The sequence below is a fragment of the Trachurus japonicus genome, chromosome 21, assembly GCF_045865225.1.
Source record: "Trachurus japonicus isolate A0001 chromosome 21, Traja_1.0".
NCBI lineage: Eukaryota > Metazoa > Chordata > Actinopteri > Carangiformes > Carangidae > Trachurus > Trachurus japonicus.
The window spans coordinates 28,450,842-28,471,979 of record NC_140927.1 but is presented as its reverse complement, the minus strand read 5'-3'; the positions used below and the strand labels follow the sequence as shown (position 1 = coordinate 28,471,979).

General features: G+C 40.2%; 4 protein-coding genes and 1 pseudogene across 5 annotated transcripts; 4 read left to right on the top strand and 1 right to left on the bottom strand.

Moving 5' to 3' along the window:
- The first annotated feature begins 752 nt into the window (after nt 1-752).
- LOC146965439 (trace amine-associated receptor 13c-like) lies at nt 753-2,013 on the top strand. The gene is made up of 2 exons (XM_085766067.1): nt 753-919; nt 1,197-2,013. Exons 1-2 carry the CDS (start codon nt 753-755, stop codon nt 2,011-2,013), a joined length of 984 nt encoding a protein of 327 aa, XP_085622193.1.
- Nucleotides 2,014-4,927: 2,914 nt separating this feature from the next.
- LOC146965438 (trace amine-associated receptor 13c-like) lies at nt 4,928-6,199 on the top strand (annotated as a pseudogene).
- A 2,375-nt stretch (nt 6,200-8,574) lies between these two features.
- Nucleotides 8,575-10,054, top strand: LOC146965437 (trace amine-associated receptor 13c-like). The gene is made up of 2 exons (XM_085765880.1): nt 8,575-8,771; nt 9,235-10,054. Exons 1-2 carry the CDS (start codon nt 8,602-8,604, stop codon nt 10,052-10,054), a joined length of 990 nt encoding a protein of 329 aa, XP_085622006.1. The 5' UTR covers nt 8,575-8,601.
- Nucleotides 10,055-15,257: 5,203 nt separating this feature from the next.
- LOC146965436 (trace amine-associated receptor 13c-like) lies at nt 15,258-16,639 on the top strand. The gene is made up of 2 exons (XM_085765246.1): nt 15,258-15,427; nt 15,660-16,639. Exons 1-2 carry the CDS (start codon nt 15,258-15,260, stop codon nt 16,468-16,470), a joined length of 981 nt encoding a protein of 326 aa, XP_085621372.1. The 3' UTR covers nt 16,471-16,639.
- Nucleotides 16,640-18,725: 2,086 nt separating this feature from the next.
- LOC146965435 (trace amine-associated receptor 13c-like) lies at nt 18,726-20,148 on the bottom strand. 2 transcript variants are annotated; one of them, XM_085764759.1, is made up of 2 exons: nt 19,912-20,148; nt 18,726-19,562 (listed from the first exon to the last, which is right to left on the bottom strand). In XM_085764759.1, exons 1-2 carry the CDS (start codon nt 20,101-20,103, stop codon nt 18,726-18,728), a joined length of 1,029 nt encoding a protein of 342 aa, XP_085620885.1. In that variant the 5' UTR covers nt 20,104-20,148. The 2 variants fall into 2 exon arrangements, with proteins under 2 accessions (XP_085620885.1, XP_085620886.1); XM_085764760.1 differs by having other exon boundaries at nt 18,726-19,545; nt 19,954-20,148.
- Between the last annotated feature and the right edge of the window lie 990 nt (nt 20,149-21,138).

Genomic DNA, 21,138 nt, shown 5'->3' with positions numbered 1-21,138 from the left:
TTATTTTTGCGTCATCAGTCCGACCTCCCACTTCTCCGACTTAAGTAGCCCTAACCCTTAACCTTACCCTAAACCTAACCTCAACACTGTAGAATGGGTAGTCGGAGAAATGAGCCGTCGGACTTGTGGGCAGTCGGACTGACGTATGCTCCCCGTGACTGACAGACCCGTGTTTCGGTTCAAACACTCTATGTAAGTGATTGCTGTCGGAAGATATAACTATTTAAGACTTATATTAACACAAATATATCACTTACTTCTGCTTTAAGGTTGTGGACTGGTCATGAATCAATGAAACAATAACAACTGCTTTCTTAGGCCAGGTAATACTGGGTAAGCTAACACTGTCATGTCTGCTATAGCCAGTCACCAATGGAAACAGACATGTAACACAATTTACCCATCAAGTTACTTGTGCATTTAGAAGTTATGCTAGTTCCGGGTCAATCTGCATCTTTTCAGATGATCATAGTTTTCCCCATTTTGATAAAACCATAGCTGAGTGTCGGCCTCAGGGTTGGACTGGGAGAGAAACTCAGCCTTGAAATAAACCAGTAGGGATGGCAGCATGAGGCACAGGAAAAGAGCTGGAAAAAGCTTGATGGATAGGGCCACAGTACAGTATGACGTACTCAGCATCCTGAGAGGATGAGAGTTGAATATGGGAGGAGAGGGAAAGATATAAATTATCTGTATGACAGAGCTTCCCTTAGAAAGCTGTCAGAGCTCAGCAGCTTCTCCTCTCTCTGAATATGGAGGTCCTGGAGGAAACTGAATTCTGTTTTTCCCAGCTCAACAACTCCTGCAGGAAGATAACCCTGCCAAATGAGGCTACACTCATTTACACTCTGCTGTCCCTCATCATTGTGCTCACTGTGGTTCTGAACCTGATGGTCATCATCTCTATCTCCCACTTCAGGCAGAGATAATATTTATCTACATGGCCTTCAAAATGTCTGTTTCTTAGTTCATGCTATGCAACATAATGTGACATTTGAATTAATGATGAAAACATTTCTGATTTACAGGTTCCAGTTAGATTAGTAAACTGCTCAATCGTAGCTGTAATGTTGTGATGTATTTATGTATATTGTTGCAGTACAGATCATTTGTGTAAAATGATGACGCCTGATAACACTTATTCTAAGAACTGTTATATATAACGGTGTGTTATTATTGATATTCTCTCTTTTCAGTCAGCTCCAGACCACCACCAACCTCCTCCTCCTCTCTCTGGCTGTTGCAGACTTCCTTGTTGGTTCAATTCTAATGCCAGTTGGAATCCTCTCCTTGGAAGGCTGCTGGTTTCTGGGTGATGTTATGTGTGCTGTGACTTACTTTTTGGGTTACTTCGTTGTCGGTGTTTCAGTAGGAAACATGGTTCTCATATCAATTGACAGATACATGGCAATTTGTGACCCCATGTTTTACTCCACCAAAGTTACTCTGAGAAAAGTTCAACTCTGTGTTTGTCTGTGTTGGATATTTTCTGCTGTTCACAGTAGTTGGATACTGAGGGATTTATTAAAACAACCAGACAGGTATAAAACCTGTCATGGTGAGTGCTCAAACATAAATACTTATGCTGAAGAAGTTCCTGACTTTGTTGTGAACGTTTTAGGCCCCATTTCAGTCATCACAATTCTGTATCTGAGAGTATTTGTGGTGGCTGTGTCACAGGCCCGTGCCATGCGCTCTCACATTGCAGCTGTCACACTTCAGCATTCAGAGACTGTAAAAAGTAACAAATCTGAAATCAAAGCAGCAAGGACTCTGGGTGTTGTAGTAGTTGTGTTTATTCTTTGCTACTGTCCATATCATTGCCTTGCTCTTGCAGCTGTGAACAGCTCATTTAGACCATCTGCAAACATTGAGTATACTATAATATATTTCAACTCTTCTCTGAACCCTGTGATCTATGTCTCTTTCTACCCTTGGTTCAGAAAATGTATTAAACACATTGTTACACTTCAGATACTGCAGCCTGGCTCCAGTCAGGCCAGTTTAATGTAGGCAGCGATAGACTGAGTGAACAAACTACTTATTTTTATATGAAGGTGGGAGTTATTCTTATGTTTTGTTCAATGAGCTAAGTATACATTGTTCAGTATCTGCAGAATTAAAGAAAATGCAAACAAAAGTACTGTATGATCAGAGTCAGAGTCCATTTCATTGTCATTCATAGTACATTTGCATGTACTGGAATGAAATTATGAAAACACAAGGCAGAAAGACAGAAACATCACTAAAAACTAAACGAAAAAGACTGACCAATATTTACAATAAATACAGTATATAAAAGGTTACAATGATAAATAAATATCTAAAAGAGATTTATTATGAAAGAAAAAGAAAAAACTGATACCTAAACGTCATTTCTATTGCACATATGCCTTCTTTTAAAAGTGCACTTGAAGTGATAGTTCAGCTTTTTTGAAGTGGAGTTGTATGAGGTACAAATGGCCATTAAGTATAATATCTGCAGTCGAAAGGTATGCAATTAGGCCCAAAGGATTGTTAAAAAACTGTGGCTTCATATCCACTATGTGTTACATCACACATCCAATACACAATACGTTGAGCCATAGAAAACAGCTAACTGGACTTCCATTGTATTATCCCATAAACCCCTGTGTTCCTCCACCTATTAGACTGTCAGTTTAAAGGAGGAGGTCTAGGTCATTTGTCCTGACCCTCTGATACAATCCATAGTGTCATGTCCTGAATTAGTGCCCCTACACCTCTTTATGGTAATGGTAATAATAATACATTCAGCTCATGTCATGGTTTGGTTTAGGCAACACAACAACTTCTATATTAGGTTTATGGATGGATTAGGGGTTGTCCGTCCTTAAGGTTAGAAGTAGGGCTTCACAATTATTATTTTCATCGTCATCAGGATGTCAACATGCACGATAAACACATAACAAAAGGCTGCCTGAAATGTGATGAGTACGTTTTATTTACAGGCGCCATGCCTTCACACTCACACACACCTGTAACCTGAGCTACACTGCTGAACGCACTGTAACAACAACGGCAGACTTCCGTCAGGTCCCTCAGATACCTACCGCACCTGAGATTTGGCATCGATCAACATATTTGTACGGAAACAACTTCTCAAGGTTAGTCAACTTATAATGGTTGGAATTTGTTTAGAACACGCAAGCTTTCCAAGCTTCTTCTCTGTTTTTGCTGTATTTGTGTGTTAGTGTTAATTGCCACTACAGGCCAGGTGTATGTACTACAGTGTATTGAGTCATTTTCAGAAAGACGCAGAAACTATATGGTTAATATGCACACCTGAATATTTGCTTAACTCATTGAGTGCCGCGCTCCTTTCCAAAGTTTTAGTCAAGTGTACCGGCAATTTAGACCATTTTTGACGATTTTTGAAGAGCCACACTGTATTCTATATTATTGCCACCAACACATACTGTGGCTCATTTGAAAGGTGAAACTTTATGCTTCAAATGACCAAATGAAACCGTTTGTTTCTACGAGCCTCCGTTCCTGAGAAAAGTCAAGCTAAAGCTGGCTGGGTTTCACCAAAATCCCTGCTTTTTTTCTAGAAAAGGAGATACAGCGTCTTTTATGAAAGGTGCTCTGTTTGTGCCTGTCGCTCTTCTGACACTCGTATTTCTGGATCAAAGGGCTCGTATAAGATAAATATATACAACAATTGTTGTTCTATTCACAAAACCACCATTGAGGGCGGGGGGGGCGGGGCACTAATCAACAATAACACAGACGCACCGTGCCGTGTCACAGCCTCTCGCTGCGGAATGCGATGGTCTCTTGGCCACAGCAGGTCGGGAACACCAGTCCCACCGGTGGTCGCGGTCCTTCTGTGGTACGGGTCGGTGACGGCGGCCTGCTTTGGTCCAGAAACCATCACATTTTACCGCGGGAGGACACGGTGATGCTCGAGATGAAGACTGGGCGGGACTGTCGGCTGAGAGCTTTACTGTTACGGCTCCGAGCTGCTGGAGCCTCGCGGGTGAGAGCAGAGCAGAGCAGCTGCATCCACATGCAGAACTCCGTTTGCAAAAGCCGAGTTATGATAAAAACTTCCAGAGCTGTCATGGGTTTTTGATCGTCATCTATTTCAGTTCTGCTCGTTGTAGAGTCCCCAAATTTATACATAAGGTGTGTTAAAGTGTCTATTTTCATAATTTAAAAAAAAAGCAAAAAACGTAAAATCTCGTTTTTGGCACTCAACGCATGGGAACGAAAAACGAGAAATTACGTGGTTGGCACTCAATGAGTTAATTATGAGTCATATCATCATCGCAATATTGAACTTGTGTCATCGCACATCGGATATATTGCTGATATGGTGCAGGCCTAGTTAGAAGACTGTTGTTGTCTTGGATACAATGATAAATATGCAGTTAAGGTTGTGGACTGGTCATGACTCAATGAAACAATAACAACTACTTTCTTATGAGAAATTCTGTCAAAGCCTGGTGTTTGGTATTTTGTCACCATTTCTAACCTTTAGCTAATGCTAGCATCATTGAGTTATCCCACTTGGTGTCTGCTGTAGCCAGTAACCAATGGAAACAGACATGTGACACAATTTACCCATCAAGTTACTTATGCATTTAGAAGTTATGCTAGTTATGGGTCAATCTGGAGATGAACATATAGTTCTCCCCATAAACCATAGCAGTGTTGGCCTCAGGGTTGGACTGGGAGAGAAACTCAGCCTTGGACTAAACCAGTAGGGATGGCAGCATGAAGCACAGTAACAGAGCTGGTAGAAGCTTGATAGATTGATAGATATGACCACAGTATGACATACTCAGCATCCTGAGAGGATGAGAGTTGAATATGGGAGGAGAGGGAAAGATATAAATGATCTGTACGACAGAGCTTCCCTTCGAAAGCTGTCAGAGCTCAGCAGCTTCTCCTCTCTCTGAATATGGAGGCACTGGAGGAAACTGAATTCTGTTTTTCCCAGCTCAACAATTCCTGCAGGAGGATGATGTCTTTTCTGACTGAGGCCACACTCATTTACTGTCTGCTGAGCTTCATCACTGTGCTCACTGTGGTTTTGAACCTGCTGGTCATCATCTCTATCTCCCACTTCAGGCAGAAATAATATTTCTCTGCATGGTCGACAAAATGTCTGTTTTTTAGTTCATGCCATGCAACATAATGTGGCATTTGAATTAATGATGAAAACGTTTTGATTTCCAGGCTCCAGTTAGATTAGCAAACTGCTTATTGAAAATGTTCTTCTGCTGTAATGTATTTACATATATTGTTGCAGTACAGATAGCTAATAGGTGTAAATGTATGACCCCTGCTAACACTTATTTCTAACACTGCTACATGTAACAGTGTGTTCATTGTTGATTGTTGTTCACTCTTTTCAGGCAGCTCCACACCACCACCAACCTCCTCCTCCTCTCTCTGGCTGTTGCAGACTTCCTTGTTGGTTCCATGCAGATGCCAGCTGCAATCCTTCTCTTGGAAGGCTGCTGGATCCTGGGTGATGTTATGTGTACTGTAAATGGCTTTTTTGGTCACCTAGTTGTCAGTGTTTCAGTAGGAAACATGGTTCTTATATCAGTTGACCGCTATGTGGCAATTTGTGACCCCATGTTTTACTCCACCAAAGTTACCCTGAGAGGAGTTCAATATTGTGTTTGTCTGTGTTGGATGTTTTCTGCAGTGCACAGTAGTTGGATGATAAGGGATTTATTAAAAGAACCAGACAGGTATAAAACCTGTCATGGTGAGTGCGCAATCATCATTATTTATGCTGAAGAAATTGTTGACCTTTTTGTGACGTTTTTAGGCCCCATTTTAGTCACTTTTGTATGTGAGAGTATTTGTGGTGGCTGTGTCTCAGGCTCGTGCCATGCGTGCTCACATTGCAGTGGTCACTCTTCAGCATTCAGAGACTATAAAAAGTACGAAATCTGAAATGAAAGCAGCGAGAACTCTGGGTGTTGTAGTTGTTGTGTTTATTCTTTGCTCCTGTCCATTTTATTGTGTTGCTCTAACAGCTGTGAACAGCTCGATAAGAGTAACATCTGTAGCTGTTGAGTTGTGGCTTTTGTATTTTAACTCCTCTCTGAACCCTGTCATCTATGTCTCTTTCTACCCCTGGTTCAGAAAATCTATTAAACACATTGTTACACTTCAGATACTGCAGCCTGGCTCTAGTCAGGCCAGGTTCATGTAGAAAGCCCTGCACTGAGCGAAACCGCTTATATTTCTGTGAAGGGAGAGTTATTTTGTGTTCAATAACCTGAATGTACATTGTTCAACAGCTGCTGAATTGAAGAAATGCAAAATGAAAAATGAATTTATAAACACACTTGTCTGTTTGTTTGAATGAGTGAAGTAAAATAATAATAATAAAAAAAGGTGATTATATAATAAAAACCCTTATTGGTAGGGCACCCATAACATATCATAATGCTATCTAAAACCCTGTCCTGAATGAGAACCAGGTTTTAGGGTACAGGAAGAAAATAGATCATATTTCAAAAGTCTAGTCTAGTCTATTTGAGCATATGCGTTAAAACAAGGCTCCACCACAGTTCCCTGAGGCAGGCCATTGCCCTCACACAATCAGGGGGTAGGGCCTGCCCACTATATCCACCTTTACCATTCTAACACATACCCCACTCATCTCCCTTTTGAACACATGAAATAATACAAAGAACAACAACTAGTCCTGCAGTTAGAGGGTTATGCACATACTCCTGAAATATCATCCAGAAAAGACCAACTCCATGTCATATGCCTACATGCTTCACACTCTAACAGGACTCAACACTGGTGAACTCTAAAAACCAAGGCCCATAAGGATTGATGTTCAGATTTCCCAGCACTGAATGCTAAGGGTCAGAACAAGGACAGTCCAACAGCTTGGGCACCACCCACCTAATGATCCTGACACGCCCTCTACATACCTACCACACCAGCTGAATCGAAACTCCCCACAAAGAATGAGACACCAAACCAGCAGCCAAATCTTTGACGTACAAGTCAACATAGGCTAAAAGAGGAAGAACAGGGTGTAGTCAAACAGAAATAATCCTCTGATTATAACCCTGTCAAATTGCAATTAGAGCCAAAGAATTGGTACATTGTCATCTTAGAAGGCAAGGCAAGGCAATTTTATTTGTATAGCCCGTATTTACAAACAGTTTGTCTCAATGGGCTTTACATGGCATCATAACAACATCCTCTACCCTTAGACCCTCACATGGACTGAGGAAAAACTCCATAGAAAACCACGATGAATTAGGCTACATCACAAATCCAATAAGCAATAGCTGAGCCACAGCAAACACCTAACTGGACTTTCTCTGTCCTATCCTATAAACCTGTGTCCTCCTTCACCAAAATGCTTATCAGTTTAAAGGAGGAGGTCTATAGAGATCATTTGTCCTGACCCTCTGATAACAATCCACAGACGCATGTTCTTAATTATTTTCTTCTTCTTTTCTCTTTATGGTAATGGTAATACGTTTAGCTTATGCCATGGTTTGGTTTAGGCAACACAACAACCACTATAAAGTTTATGGACAGATTAGGAATTGTTCGTCCTTATAAGGTTAAAAGACTGTTGTTGTCCTGGATACAATGATAAATATGCAGTTATTGTTGTGGACCGGTCATGAATCAATGAAACAATAGCAGCTACTTTATTATGAGAAGTTATGTCAGAGTCTGGTGTTTGGTGTTTTGTTAACATTGTTAACATTTGGCTCATGCTAGTGTGACAGTTGAGGGTCCTGTCACCATGCCTCCAATTGATCATGCGCCCTGGCTACTTGGCCAAAGGGATGTCCCGTTGGCCAAGTGGTTAGCGCGCATGATCAATGCGGATCAAAGCCCGCCCGGGCCCTCTTCACCTTGCCACATTCTGGCATTGTCGGCAGGATACATGTAGCACTGGGGTGGGTCCATGGATTCCTAATGTGTGGCAGCCTGCGCAGAGCACAAGGACGTGCTTGTGAAAATAGGGGGAGAGATGTGACAGTTGAGGGTCCTGTCACTATGCCTCCAATTGATCATGCGCCCTGGCTATTGGCCAAAGGTGGTTAGCGCGCATGACTGTTACCCTTGAGTCTGGAGTTCGAAGCCCGCCCGGGCCCTCTTCAACTTGCCACATCATTGTGTTATGCTCCACACCAGTGTTTGCAGAGAGCCAGCCAGTGATACAAACATTTGCTGTACACTCATAAAATAGCTAACACTTGGTAAGCTAATGCTATCATGCCTGCTGTAGCCAGCAACCAATGGAAAAGACATGTAACACAATGTTCTCGTGAAGTTACTTGTGCATTTAGGAAAAGTTATGCTTGTTCTTGATCAATCTGGATCCCTTTGATCCTGGTGTTCTCTAGTGTTGGCCTCAGAATTGGACTGGAAAAGAAACTTAGCCTTGGACCTGGCAGCATGAACCACAATAACAGAGCTCGATAGATATGGCCACAGTATGGCATACTGAGCATTCTGAGAGGATAGCTGTTGAATATAGGAGGGGACAGAAACATATAAATTACCTGTATGACGAAGAGTTTGATTCAGAAAGCTGTCAGAGCTCAGCAGCTTCTCCTCTCTCTGAATATGGAGGCCCTGGAGGAAGATGAACGCTGCTTTTCCCAGCTCAACAACTCCTGCAGGAGCACAATGCCCTCACTGACTGCGGCCACACTCATTTTCAGTCTGCTGTCCCTCATCACTGTGCTCACTGTGGTTCTGAACCTGTTGGTCATCATCTCTATCTCCCACTTCAGGCAGAGATAATATTTCTCTGCATGTTTTTTTTGTTTGTTTTTTGGTTCAATCAATGCAACAGAATGTAATGTTCATTTTATTGATGGAAACATTTTTGATTCACAGGTTCCAGTTTGATTCATTATAATAGCTTTAAGTTGGGCATCAATTCTTATTTATGTCCATGATGGGATGGCAGATATTGTTATTTTGAAAATGAGTCATTACCATGATTATGGTGATTTCGAGAAAACGTGCAAAACTGAGACTCATTCCTTAAGCTGTAAATGACAGTAACTTTTTCTTGTCTGGGCCTGTGATGAATACTGGTTATGAAAATTTGCTCTTACAACTGCAATGCTGTGTTTTCTTTTATGTTGCAGGACAGAGGATGAATGTAAAATAATATTACCCAACATAACACTTATTTGTACAAATTCTACATGTAACAGTGTGCTCACTGTTGATATTCTCTCTTTTCAGGCAGCTCCACACCACCACCAACCTCCTCCTCCTCTCTCTGGCTGTTGCAGACTTCCTTGTTGGTTTGATGCAGATGCCCTTTGAAATCCTTCTCATGCGAGGCTGCTGGATCCTGGGTGATGTTATGTGTGCTGTGGTTTACTTTTTAGCTTTCCTCATTATCAGCGTTTCAGTTGGAAACATGGTGCTCATATCAGTTGACCGCTATGTGGCAATTTGTGACCCCATGTTATACTCCACCAAAGTTACTCTTAGAAGAGTTCAACTCTGTGTTTGTCTGTGTTGGATTTTTTCTGCTTTTCACAGTACTTGGATGATGTGGGATTTCTTTAAAGAGCCAGACAGGTATAGAGTCTGTCATGGAGAGTGTATCGTTATAAATAATGATGCTGAGGGCATGTTTGACCTCATTGTGACCTTTTTAGGCCCCATTTCAGTCATCACACTTCTGTATCTGAGAGTATTTGTGGTGGCTGTGTCTCAGGCTCGTGCCATGCGCTCTCACATTGCAGCTGTCACACTTCAGAATTCAGAAATTGTAAAAAGTAAGAAATCTGAAATGAAAGCAGCGAGGACTCTGGGTATTGTAGTAGTTGTATTTATTCTGTGCTCCTGTCCATATTATTGCCTTACTGTTGCAGCTGTGAACAACTTCTTCGGGGTGTCATCTGCAGCCTTTGAGAGTTGGCTGTTGTATTTCAACTCCTCTCTGAACCCTGTGATCTATGTCTCTTTCTACCCCTGGTTCAGAAAATCTATTAAACACATTGTTACACTTCAGATACTGCAGCCTGGCTCCAGTCAGGCCAGTTTCATGTAAGCATTAAGGAATGACTGAATCACATCTTTTTTCTGTGAATCTACATAGCTCATCATCTGGAGAATTAAGGAAAATATGTATTAAAATACCATATGTTGAAAATGAATGTTAAGCCCTCCGTTTTTCAGGGGTGAAAGTAGTTTTAAATTCTTGCCGGTACTATTACCAAAAGTGATTTTTTTCTGCATTATTATTATTACTGATTTTAATTGGGACATTATCGTGTGGTACACGTTTCGAAGGCTGGGTCAGTAGACAATAAGGGAAATTTTGAAGATCACTGGCCCCACCATTCTAACCACTGGCCCAGGACCATGTCGATCCCCATAATAACGAAAAAAAAAAAAAACATATCCAAGCCAATTCCTGCGGTCTCGCCATCGAGGCTGGAGCTTTCTTATATACCGATACCAATACTAGTAAATTTCCACGATTCTCGATACTTATTTGATACCACGATTTAAGAAGAAGAAAAAAACATTAGGCTATTTTATTTAATACATAAATAAATAACTGTTTATCGTTCTGCGGGAGCGAGCGAGCTGCGTGTGCACACTGCAGTTGCTTGCAGGTGGTGTCTGACGTCCCAGGGCGCAGCGCTGCTGCGCACAGAAAGTAGATATTTGATAGGGTCGGGATCTCCTAACACTATGTGTTAGCAGTAATTACCAAGAAGATTTCACAGAAATCATTTCAAACCACAGGGAATTCATGTGAAATTAGATTTATTTCATTTTTTACTCATCTTTTTTTTTTTTTTTTTTAATCTCTCTCATGATCTTCCTGGTTCCGCCTCTGAATCTTTTAGTGGTACGCAGTACCGGACCGTACCGGCTTACTTTCACCCCTATATCATCCAGAGAGGACTAACTCTATTCATGCTTCATACTCTTCACCATTGATTAACACCAAAAGCACGGCCCTTAGGGATTGATGTTTGTTTCCTGTTAGGAGCTCACATACTCTGTACACCTCTTTATGGTCATGGTTATTACAAGTTAATACAGAACATCAGATCGCTGCTGCTGTGGGTGTATAACGTTGTGAATGATCCTCGGTGTGTGACCGTAGGTTTTAGCCTCTCCCCGCGGTGACTGATGTTTATCACAGCTCAAACCGCATACTATAAAAAATATAGCCTGCGTTATATAGGCCTTCATTATAATGACCGCAGTCTCACCAGCCATTCATATGCATGGCGTGTTAAAGTCTGCTGATATACAGTAAGCAGAAATAAGCAGAAAATGCTCCATAATTTAATTGTGAGGACGTTATTGTCTATGCTTAAACTGTATGATAAATACCTAAAGGACATTTGTGGCCACGTGACTTTTGTTTACAGTTTTTGGACCGTTTGAGTTTGGCCCCAGCAAACCGGACCAATTGCGAAATTGCAACAATGTATCATCCTTGTCTTGATTTGAATCAGATAACATACCTTTTAGGTCTGAGACTCTGTAATACAACAGTTTGACAGTTGAAGGAGGGAGGGAGAAGGTGCATTTTGAATAATTTCCTCTTTTGATGGCACATCCCCGCCTCTTCAATCGTTGATTGCAGATGCAGATGATCAATTTGGCCCTTTTTCAAAGTCACAACATCTCATCTTTTCTCCATTGTGTCTGGTCTGGTTTGCTTCCTCTGTGCTTCAGACGTATGGTAATTCAAAGGTTCTGAAGAATGTAGCTTTACATTATCAAACATTTACAGTGTAACAGAGCAAGCTTTCGTACTCGGCTGACCGGGGGGAAACCGCCAGTCTGACATAGGCCTCTAATTGTCTATGGCAAGACTTAATTTTCTATCAAATGTCCCATCATTCCAACAATTCTTGCTTCCTATGGTCGGAAATTATGGCATTTTTTTGTTTTTTTAAACATCCTGCCTTTCCGACAATTCCTTTAATAGCGTATAGTGCCCTGGTAAAAATGTTAAAGGTGTTCAGAAATGGCCATTTGTCCTGTTTGTCGCGCCTCCTTCTACGAGTTTCCACGAGTTGCCGCACGAGTTTACCCGAAAAAGGAAAACAAATGTGATTGTTCGTTATCGAGCGGGCGGGATATTCAATGTTTGGGATGAGACCAAGCTCGGTGTGTGTGTGTGTGTGTGTGTGTGTGTTGATTGACGGATGACGGATCCAATATCACTGGCTGATGAATCGTGAGCAACGCGACGCATAATTCGTGTGCCTGTATTATCCAATGCGAAGAACAAGTACCCCACTTTCATCCTGGATTTACTCAAAAATAGAATTTTTCACAAAGTTTGGGCTACATCGTCTGACAGATGAGTTATTACACTATGGTATGCATTATGATGCCAGTGGGGGAAAAAATGTTTGGAGTGTTTTCATGTCTCAAAATAGACTAAATAAACATAATCTAAAGAAATTTAAAAAAAATATTTATTTTTGGAAGTTTTTGGGCTTTGTTGCCTGTCGGCAACATTGTACTATTACGGTTCATCATATACTGTATTAGAAACACCAGTCTCTGTAGACTTTCACCTTCACTGGCCTCATCCTCATCCTAATTCTCATCTTCCTCATCATCATCATAATAGCCTGATGTTTACTTTACTGCATCCAAAATCAAATTTATTAAGGATAAAAAACAAAATTATGATGAATTATATATTTTTGAACATTATATTTACACCTAAACACACACTACCATAGTCTCATAATGCAATTTTGATTCCATAATGGTCCACTGTTGCCTCAAGGCAACATTGCAATTTTCTATAATGGTACGTTGTTGCTTTCGGGCAACAGGTGCATTTTAAGTTTCCATTATTTAATAAGTAAATAAATTGCATGGAACTATTAAAAATTAAACTTTACTAATCTATTAGTGTAAATATATTTTTTTCCAGATGAAAAAGGGCCAGGAAGTTATGTTTTCAGACCGTTTTAGTGGAGCAAAATGACAAACCTGTTTCCTTTGAAAAAGTCTGCAAAAAAGGGTTTCAGTATGGCTTCTTGAAAGTCATGTGATAAATTAAAGCATTGTTATTGGTTCTCTAAGGTCTCCTCTCTTTTTTAAAGTATTACAGCATTAAATGGGATAAATTGTGGAGATGTGACAGGCCAAAAAGTGGTATGTTGCCTGAGGGCAACATGGTACCATAGAGGGTTAAGACGCACAGTGGGCTCAAATTCAATTTTCTTCTCTGAACACCTTTAAACATGTATTCAATTAACAAATATGCAGTGATATTTTGAAATATTACCGTTAAATTACTGCTGTTGTGAAAGAAGTTATCATTAATGTGGAGAAATGTATATGTGGTGCTTATTTCGGGATGATCCTTAAATTTCCTATGCTCTTAATGGTTTTTGAACGTCTCTTGTCGTTTCCTCTGTTTATTTGGGTAACCAGCGGGAAGGGGGCGGGACTAAAAAAAAGCACGAGACGAGGCTCAAGCTAATGTCTGGAGAAAAACGAGGAAAAGAAAAACGACAAAGTAAGAGCTAGTTGTAAGCGTTTGAAAGTGTTTAAAGTTATTATTTCTACTGAAACTAAAAGCCGGAGGTTTTACCTGTGTGGTATCGGGTAGAAAATGTAAGAGTGAGCCATGTTTGGAGCTGTTTCAGCCCGGAAATCATACTAAAGGTCGGCGACGCCATTTTCTGTTGTGTATCAGTGCTAGTTAGTTAGCCTCGTCCCGCTAGCAGGAGAAGGAGACTGTGTGTGTGGGAGAATATTTTGTGCCGGGATTTCTGAGTGAGTATGGACATTATGTGAACTGGTGACAATACAAACGTTTATGGGAATGAATAGTAGAGTTTATTAGAGTTGTGAATTTCTGCATAGTGTGCCTACACGCCTGCCAGCCTGCTGCCACCATGCTGCTGCTGCTGAGGGAGCTCAGGACTTCACGCTGCCGCCATCTCATCTCCATCTCATCTCACACTTCTACTCTGAACAGAGGGTTTGAGGAACCTGCTGCTAACCGTTTCTGAATTTCCAAGGATCCGTGAGTACTGAGAAAACACTTTTCATGAGGATTCAAATGAGCTCCAACATGCGCGCCAACAACATGGTAGCTACCATAACTGAGTTTTACAAAACATGGGTATTATTTTACTTTCTTGACTCAAAGGATCACCAGGAAAATTAAAGGGTGAATATCCATTTTTTCACTGTGTTAATAAACATTTCATGTTGTTGCAATGTAGCCTATAGGAGTTGAAATGACTGACAAAAGTGTTAAATGTATGCATGGGAGTTTGTAAGCTCACCTAAACAATATAGCTATAAAATCAGCTAACCAGGCCTCTCTGCACCCTAGGCAGAGTCACGGATAAATGAATGTATGGGAAACACTGTTGTCAATCGCAGTGTTTTATTTTGAAAGTTGTTTTAATTTTTAAAATTGACCGGATTCTCTCGTAGTTTATTAATTGACTTCCTGCCCGGCTTGACACGATCACTCGCGGCTCGCACACAAAATAGACCAGACGCAGAAACTATGCTTACACGGTGTACAGTTATTCACTGTGAAATAAGGGTGTGTTAACTTCAAAATAAAAATTGTGATAGTTTATCAGTTGTAATTAATGCAATGTATTGTTTGTTCATCTTTTTTGCCTTGTTGGAGCTTCATAAATTCCCTGATTGACAGAAGATATTTCCTGTGAAAGTGCATGTGAGGTCAACTTTTTCCGTTAAGAAGACAAACATTTTGTAAGCCTGTCATCCGCTCTGGATTAAGAGTTATTGTAAGGTAAGACAGTAGCTATTTGCTTCTCCACTAATAAATGTACTGTAACTTCACTCTTTTATATTCATCATAATATTATACTTTTTACGTTTTGGTTTAAACATAGTATGATGATTTGCTTAGAGTACTTCAAGTCTGATCATCTGATAACTTTGGACTGCATTGTCATTGTTGACAAAAACGTATTTAGGTGAACTTGTGTCCTGTTTGTAGATGAGGAATTGAAGAGTTGTGGTCTGAAAGGTTGTATTAGTATTTTAGTTTTTGCAGGCATTGCGTGTTGCAGTGTAATGTTTGGCCTCTGAAGGATGCTGTTCCATAGATAGATAGATAGATAGATAGATAGATAGATAGATAGATAGATAGATAGATAGATAGATAGATAGATAGAAAGAAACATGGGCGGGGAGGAAGGAAAGAGATAAATTGGCTGTATGATGAAGTTTTATTCAGAAAGCAGCCTCTCCTTTCTCTGAATATGGAGGCCCTAGAGGAATCTGATCTCTGTTTTCCCCAGCTCAACAACTCCTGCAGGAAGATGATGCATCCTCACTCGGAGGCCATGCTCACTTACAGTCTGCTGTCCCTCATCACTCTGCTTACTGTGGTTCTGAACCTGCTGGTCATCATTTCTATCTCCCACTTCAGGCAGAGATAATATTTGGTCAACGATATGTTTATTTTCTTAGCTAGGCAACAAAATGTAACATTTTAGGTTAATAATTGATAACAATGCCTGCTCATGTGTAGGGCTAATTTGTCATACTTAAGCCATGTTAGAGAACAATTTATACTGCTGGTTTTAGAACTACCATTAACACGTATTTCTATAACTGCTGCATGTAACAGTGTGTTCGGTGTCGATGTTCTCTCTTTTCAGGCAGCTCCACACCACCACCAACCTCCTCCTCCTCTCTCTGGCTGTTGCAGACTTTGTTGTGGGTCTCCTCCAGATGCCAGTTCTACTTCTCCAGAATGAAGGCTGTTGGATGCTGGGTGATTTTATGTGTGGTGTACATTACTTTTTAGGATTCCTCGTTGTCAGTGTTTCAGTAGGAAGCATGGTGCTCATATCAGTTGACCGCTACATTGCTATTTGTGACCCCATGTTTTACTCCACCAAAGTTACTCTGAGAAGCGTTCAGTACTGTGTTTGTCTGTGTTGGATATGTTCTGCTGTGCACAGCAGTTGGATACTAAGGGATTTTTTAAAACATCCAGGCAAGTATAACGCCTGTTATGGAGCATGTATAGTTGTAGTTAGCTACATTGAAGGAGCTGTTGACCTTGTTGTTACCTTTTTAGGCCCAATTTTAATCATTACAGTTCTATATCTGCGAGTGTTTGTGGTGGCTGTGACTCAGGCTCGTGCCATGCGCTCTCAGATTGCTGCTGTCACTCTTCAGTCTGTGAAAGCTAAGAAATCTGAGATCAAAGCAGCGAGGACACTTGGTATTGTAGTAGCTGTGTTTCTTCTGTGCTCCTGTCCATATTATTGTTTTGCTGTTGCAGCTGAGAGCAATTTGGTAGGGGCTGCATCTGCACCTATTGAAATTTGGCTGGTGTATTTCAATTCCTGTCTGAACCCTGTGATCTATGTTTTTTTCTACCCCTGGTTCAGAAAAGCTATTAAACACATTCTAACTCTCCAGATACTGCAGCCTGGCTCCAGTCTGGCCAGTTTAATGTAGAAAGTGAAGTTGTTAGTGTTAATATATCAAATTGAAATAATCCCATCGGTCGTAGAAATGTTTTAGATGATTGGATACAAATTGACATGTAAATCTGTCTGTTTTATGAATTTTATTTTGATGTCAAGACATAAAGCCTATCTGTTAGGGTTGCCTGCAATGCCCGACTTAGCTTCAGGACTTTGTGATATGATCATTATTAAAAAAAAAGAAGAAAAAATCGCCACTTTTATCTGCTTCTTATACAAGGGCGTCTTACCTAAAATAAAGACCATGGTGTTAGAGCTGTTAGTTCTTAGTTCAGCTTGAGAGTACTGGCACATTAATCGAATTCCTGCACAATAATTTAGTGATTTGCTTCTGCGGGTTGTGTTTCTTTTAAGTAATTTAATGTAAAGATGTGTTCTTAATATTTGTTTGCATAATTATCATATGGAATAAAGGGTAAAAACATTGATACAATACTGAGCAGTATCAATATGAGTCAGTAACACATTCAACAGTGATTGGGCTCTAATTTTGTGGCGCAGACTCCAACCTGGTCTACTCTCGGCCCAAGGCGGAGTGTAGCCGGTCTAGTGGTAATTTGGCTGAGTGGTGCACAGTGCGCTCACCTCACCAAAACCTCACAGGCAGCTTTCCAGAATGTCAGGCACATTTCAACAGCAACCACTATTGTAACTATCTGAATCAGCATATAAATTTATATCTATATCGATTGTCTTGTCACATCTGGTTGGCATGTGTAATGGAAACTCGGCCTGACTGAATTAACACAGATGAAAACGTAATGCAAACTATGAAAAACTAAAACCAAACTATGTTCTCTCTCAGCCAACCACAAATGATAGTGAGCATATTCTGCATGTATCATCTCAGAAAATTCAAAAGAAAAGAGAAAAAGAGAAACGCTCAACAATGTGTCCTTTACGCAGAGATGCTTCTGATTTCATCCCTGTTATGCATGTTATTTGTTCATGTTGTGATCTGTGCACACTACTTACAGTATCTTTGTTACAGGGGGTTTAAATAGGTTTGTGAGTGTGTTTATTAGTGGGAAATGGGTCTGTTTTTTTTTTGACAGTGGGCAACGGTTCTCAGTGTATCAGGGCATTAGTAACCTCCTCCTAGACTACTTTTCCTTCATCAGTCCTGGGAAGTCTGTTCGTGTTACCATATATTCGGCCACAATGAACTTGGACCTCCCGGACCAAAACATCAATTTCCTCCTGACTGAGTGCATTAAATATTAATTATGCACAAAATGCATACAATAATAATAATATGTCCTCTTAATTTCAATCATGTCTTTTAAGGCTTCCAATGTGTGTTTTCATCAAGCTAATGAAACAGTGTTGGTTCTACTGGTCACATGTGCTGTATATTACAGGACATTGCATTCTACTCTTTTATCTATTCCAAATTAGGCCCTGGTTGCTGTATAGATACATGTGGTCATAAAACTTCATATACCAATGATATTAGATAGTATGAAAACCTGACAAGAGAGTCAGATAATTCTCAAATCAAGCACAAACAGCTTGTGCAATTATGTGGGAATAGGCTGTAAAATAATTTTCATTTCCACTTGTATAATATGAGTACACATGCAAGTACAGCTCAACTCTGTGCTGAAACAGCAGCCTATTAATTTTTTTTTTTTATCTGTCCATGGATAACATCAATTATTCAAATTAAATCTAAAAAGATATGACCAGTATCGATTGTCAAGTAGACCATAAGCAATAAATAAAATAGAATATAGACTAGAAGAGAATAGAACATAATGAATCATTCACATATCATGTAAAAGTAAATGTATGACTTTATGATTTTTGATTTTTTTCCCCACATGTTTGTGCACTGGTTACTGGTCAATGAATCACTCAAATTATCAACAAAATAGGCAACTTCAACAACATTAAGTAGTTTGCCAGTTTTGACATGGATTAGTTTTATTAACTAGGCATAAATCATTTCACAACATTGACATTTTAGAAAATCAGTTTTCATCCAGATAAGGTTATTGAATTCAGGGACTCAAAAGACATGATCAATATTTCCACTTTGATTAAAAAAAGCAAAAAAAAAACATGCTGAAAGAACCATGGTCTTTATTTCCAGCGTAAAAAAAGAATCCTAACAAATGAAGCTCATCAGTTACTGCCAAGTTCTATTCTTCACCGTTTTACCCTTTGTTCTGGGGCTCATTTAGCTCACAGCTGACTAGTGACATAACAGGAGCTTTAGGTTGTCTACAATATGTTGGCATCACAGGAGCCAGGGTGGAATATCTGAAGTGTTACAATGAGTTTAACTGACTTTCTAAACCAGGGATAGAAAAAAGCATAAATCATTGGATTTAGACAGGAGTTACAATAAAGCAGCCAGACCCCAAAAACTGAAAATGCCACATCCGTTGACACGTCCTGGCCGGCGAACGAGGGATAAAAGTAAGGGCAGAAACAGATTAGAAACACAACCACAACAACACCAAGAGTCCTGGCTGCTTTTCTCTCAGACTTATTAGCCGTCATATGAACTGAACCTTGGAGTGTGACAGTTGTAATGTGAGACCTCATTGTTCGAGCCTGAGACACTGCCACTACAAAGACTTTCATATACAGGACTATGATTACTGTAATGGGGCCAATAAAGGTCAGCAAGACATCAACAGCTCCTGTTATGAAGTCAATAACAGCCACACATTCTCCATAGCAAGTATGATATGAATCTGGATATTTCAGGAAGGCATTTACAATCACACCATTATACAACACGGAACAGGCCCAACATAGACAAACACTAATTTTAACTCTATTCTGAGTGACCTTAGTAGGGTAAAGCAAAGGCTCACAAATGGCCACATATCGGTCAACTGATATGAGAACCATGTTTCCTACTGAGACAGATGTTAAGATAAAAGAGGCATAGTAAAATAGTCCACATATTATGTTCCCTAAAACCCAGCAGCCCTGTTTGAGGAGGATTTGAATCGGCATCAGCAGAAAGCCCACAAGAAAGTCTGCCACAGCTAGAGAGAGGAGGAGGAGGTTGGTGGAGGTGTGGAGCTGTCTGTAGAGAAAGAATATCTTTGTTCAGCATACAATTAATCTAGCAGTTGTAAAAGTCCTGAAAACAAGTTATTAACTGCAGCTGTTTGAATAGTCAAATAAACAGTGCATAGACACAACAGTATCTGTCAAAAAGCTTAGAGCACAACAGGTGCAGCACATGTAAGAATTATTCTTTACTGTCTACATTATTTCCATGATGAATGGATTAACTGATGTAAAAATAAGAAAGTTGGTTGTTGTACTCGTAATCCAAAATTAAATACATTCAATATATTTCTAAAAATGTGCTATGAATCAATAGCTATATTCAAAAGCCAACTCTGTAACCAATAATTGTGAATGAAAAATAATAAGTATTTTAGGCTATATTTGTAAATTCATGCCTGTAGTGGGAGATAGAGATGACGACCAGCAGGTTGAGAGCCACAGTGAGCAAAGAGATGCAGGACAGCAGGATATAGAGGAAAGTGGTCTCAGCATGTTGCTGCAAAGGCTTCTTGCATGAGGTGTTCACGAGCTCGGGAAAGCAAAGTTCAGATTCTTCTAGGGTCTCCATAACCAGGGAGAGGAGAGGAGAGGCTTAGGAGCTCTGGCAGCTTTGGCCAAAGTTCTGGATCATAAAGCTGCTTCATCTTGCTCCTCCCTCTCCCCAAAACAATTGCATCTCTAATGTGATGTAATAATTTAAGCAGTTACCACGGCTTTAAGCATAACAAACTATAGATATACATGGTTCCTGTGAATCCTTGAGTTACTTGAAAGGTTTTGAATTGCTGAAAAAAGTCAGCACAAAAAGTTGGCACCATTTTAAAGCATGAATACATATGGGTCATTGAAAGTACTTAAAGTTTGGATACTGAATCCGGATTTTTGGGGATCAGCAGAATACTGAATCCACTTAGGGATGTTCCGATACCACTTTTTCACTTTCGATACGATACCGATATTGCAATTCCGATATTCCTTCAATATCGGCCCGATACCGATATTGATCCGATATTAGGGGTGGTGAAAAAAAACGATTATTTATATTTTTCAAATTCTAATACAAAGGAGAGTCCTCCTGTTGCTGACTGACAGGCTGCTGCTGTCATGTTCTTCTATGGGACAGACAGTAGTGCAGGGGTCATCAACTATATTTGTTGAAGGGCCAGAATCTTTCTCAACAGACAACTTGGGGGCCGGACATCCAAATAGGCCAAGATTGAAATTAAATTCACCTTTTTGCCTAATAATTTATTTGTTTATATACTATTTTACCTGTAAGCTCATAATTTTCATTTATACATATCTTTTGTGTTTGGTATGATATAAAATGAAAAATCTTGACCGCTGGACTTTCAGATACTCCCACATGCTGGAGCTTTACACTGCTGACTTGCCCTGTGATTTTCAGCCTAAATATGAAAGGAGGCTGACAATCGGTTCTGATGATACAAGTCAGTAGTCCTGAGTAGTCAGTGTTTCTCTTCTATAATACACATTCTACATCTCGGAGGCGACGTTTTTCCACACACGGGCAGAGCTCAGTGGGAAACAGTAGGAGAGACACAGGCCGAGGGGGAACCGGGACACAACACCGGAGGGAGAA

Excerpts from the sequence above, each read along its gene's own strand:
- LOC146965439 (XM_085766067.1), top strand. The coding sequence starts at position 753 with ATGGAGGTCCTGGAGGAAACTGAATTCTGTTTTTCCCAGCTCAACAAC. Across the intron at positions 920-1,196 it reads ATCTCTATCTCCCACTTCAG|TCAGCTCCAGACCACCACCA; the intron begins GCAGAGATAATA and ends CTCTCTTTTCAG.
- LOC146965437 (XM_085765880.1), top strand. The coding sequence starts at position 8,602 with ATGGAGGCCCTGGAGGAAGATGAACGCTGCTTTTCCCAGCTCAACAAC. Across the intron at positions 8,772-9,234 it reads ATCTCTATCTCCCACTTCAG|GCAGCTCCACACCACCACCA; the intron begins GCAGAGATAATA and ends CTCTCTTTTCAG.
- LOC146965436 (XM_085765246.1), top strand. The coding sequence starts at position 15,258 with ATGGAGGCCCTAGAGGAATCTGATCTCTGTTTTCCCCAGCTCAACAAC. Across the intron at positions 15,428-15,659 it reads ATTTCTATCTCCCACTTCAG|GCAGCTCCACACCACCACCA; the intron begins GCAGAGATAATA and ends CTCTCTTTTCAG.
- LOC146965435 (XM_085764759.1), bottom strand. The coding sequence starts at position 20,103 with ATGGAGACCCTAGAAGAATCTGAACTTTGCTTTCCCGAGCTCGTGAAC. Across the intron at positions 19,563-19,911 it reads GGCATGAATTTACAAATATA|ATATTCTTTCTCTACAGACA; the intron begins GCCTAAAATACT and ends TGCTGAACAAAG.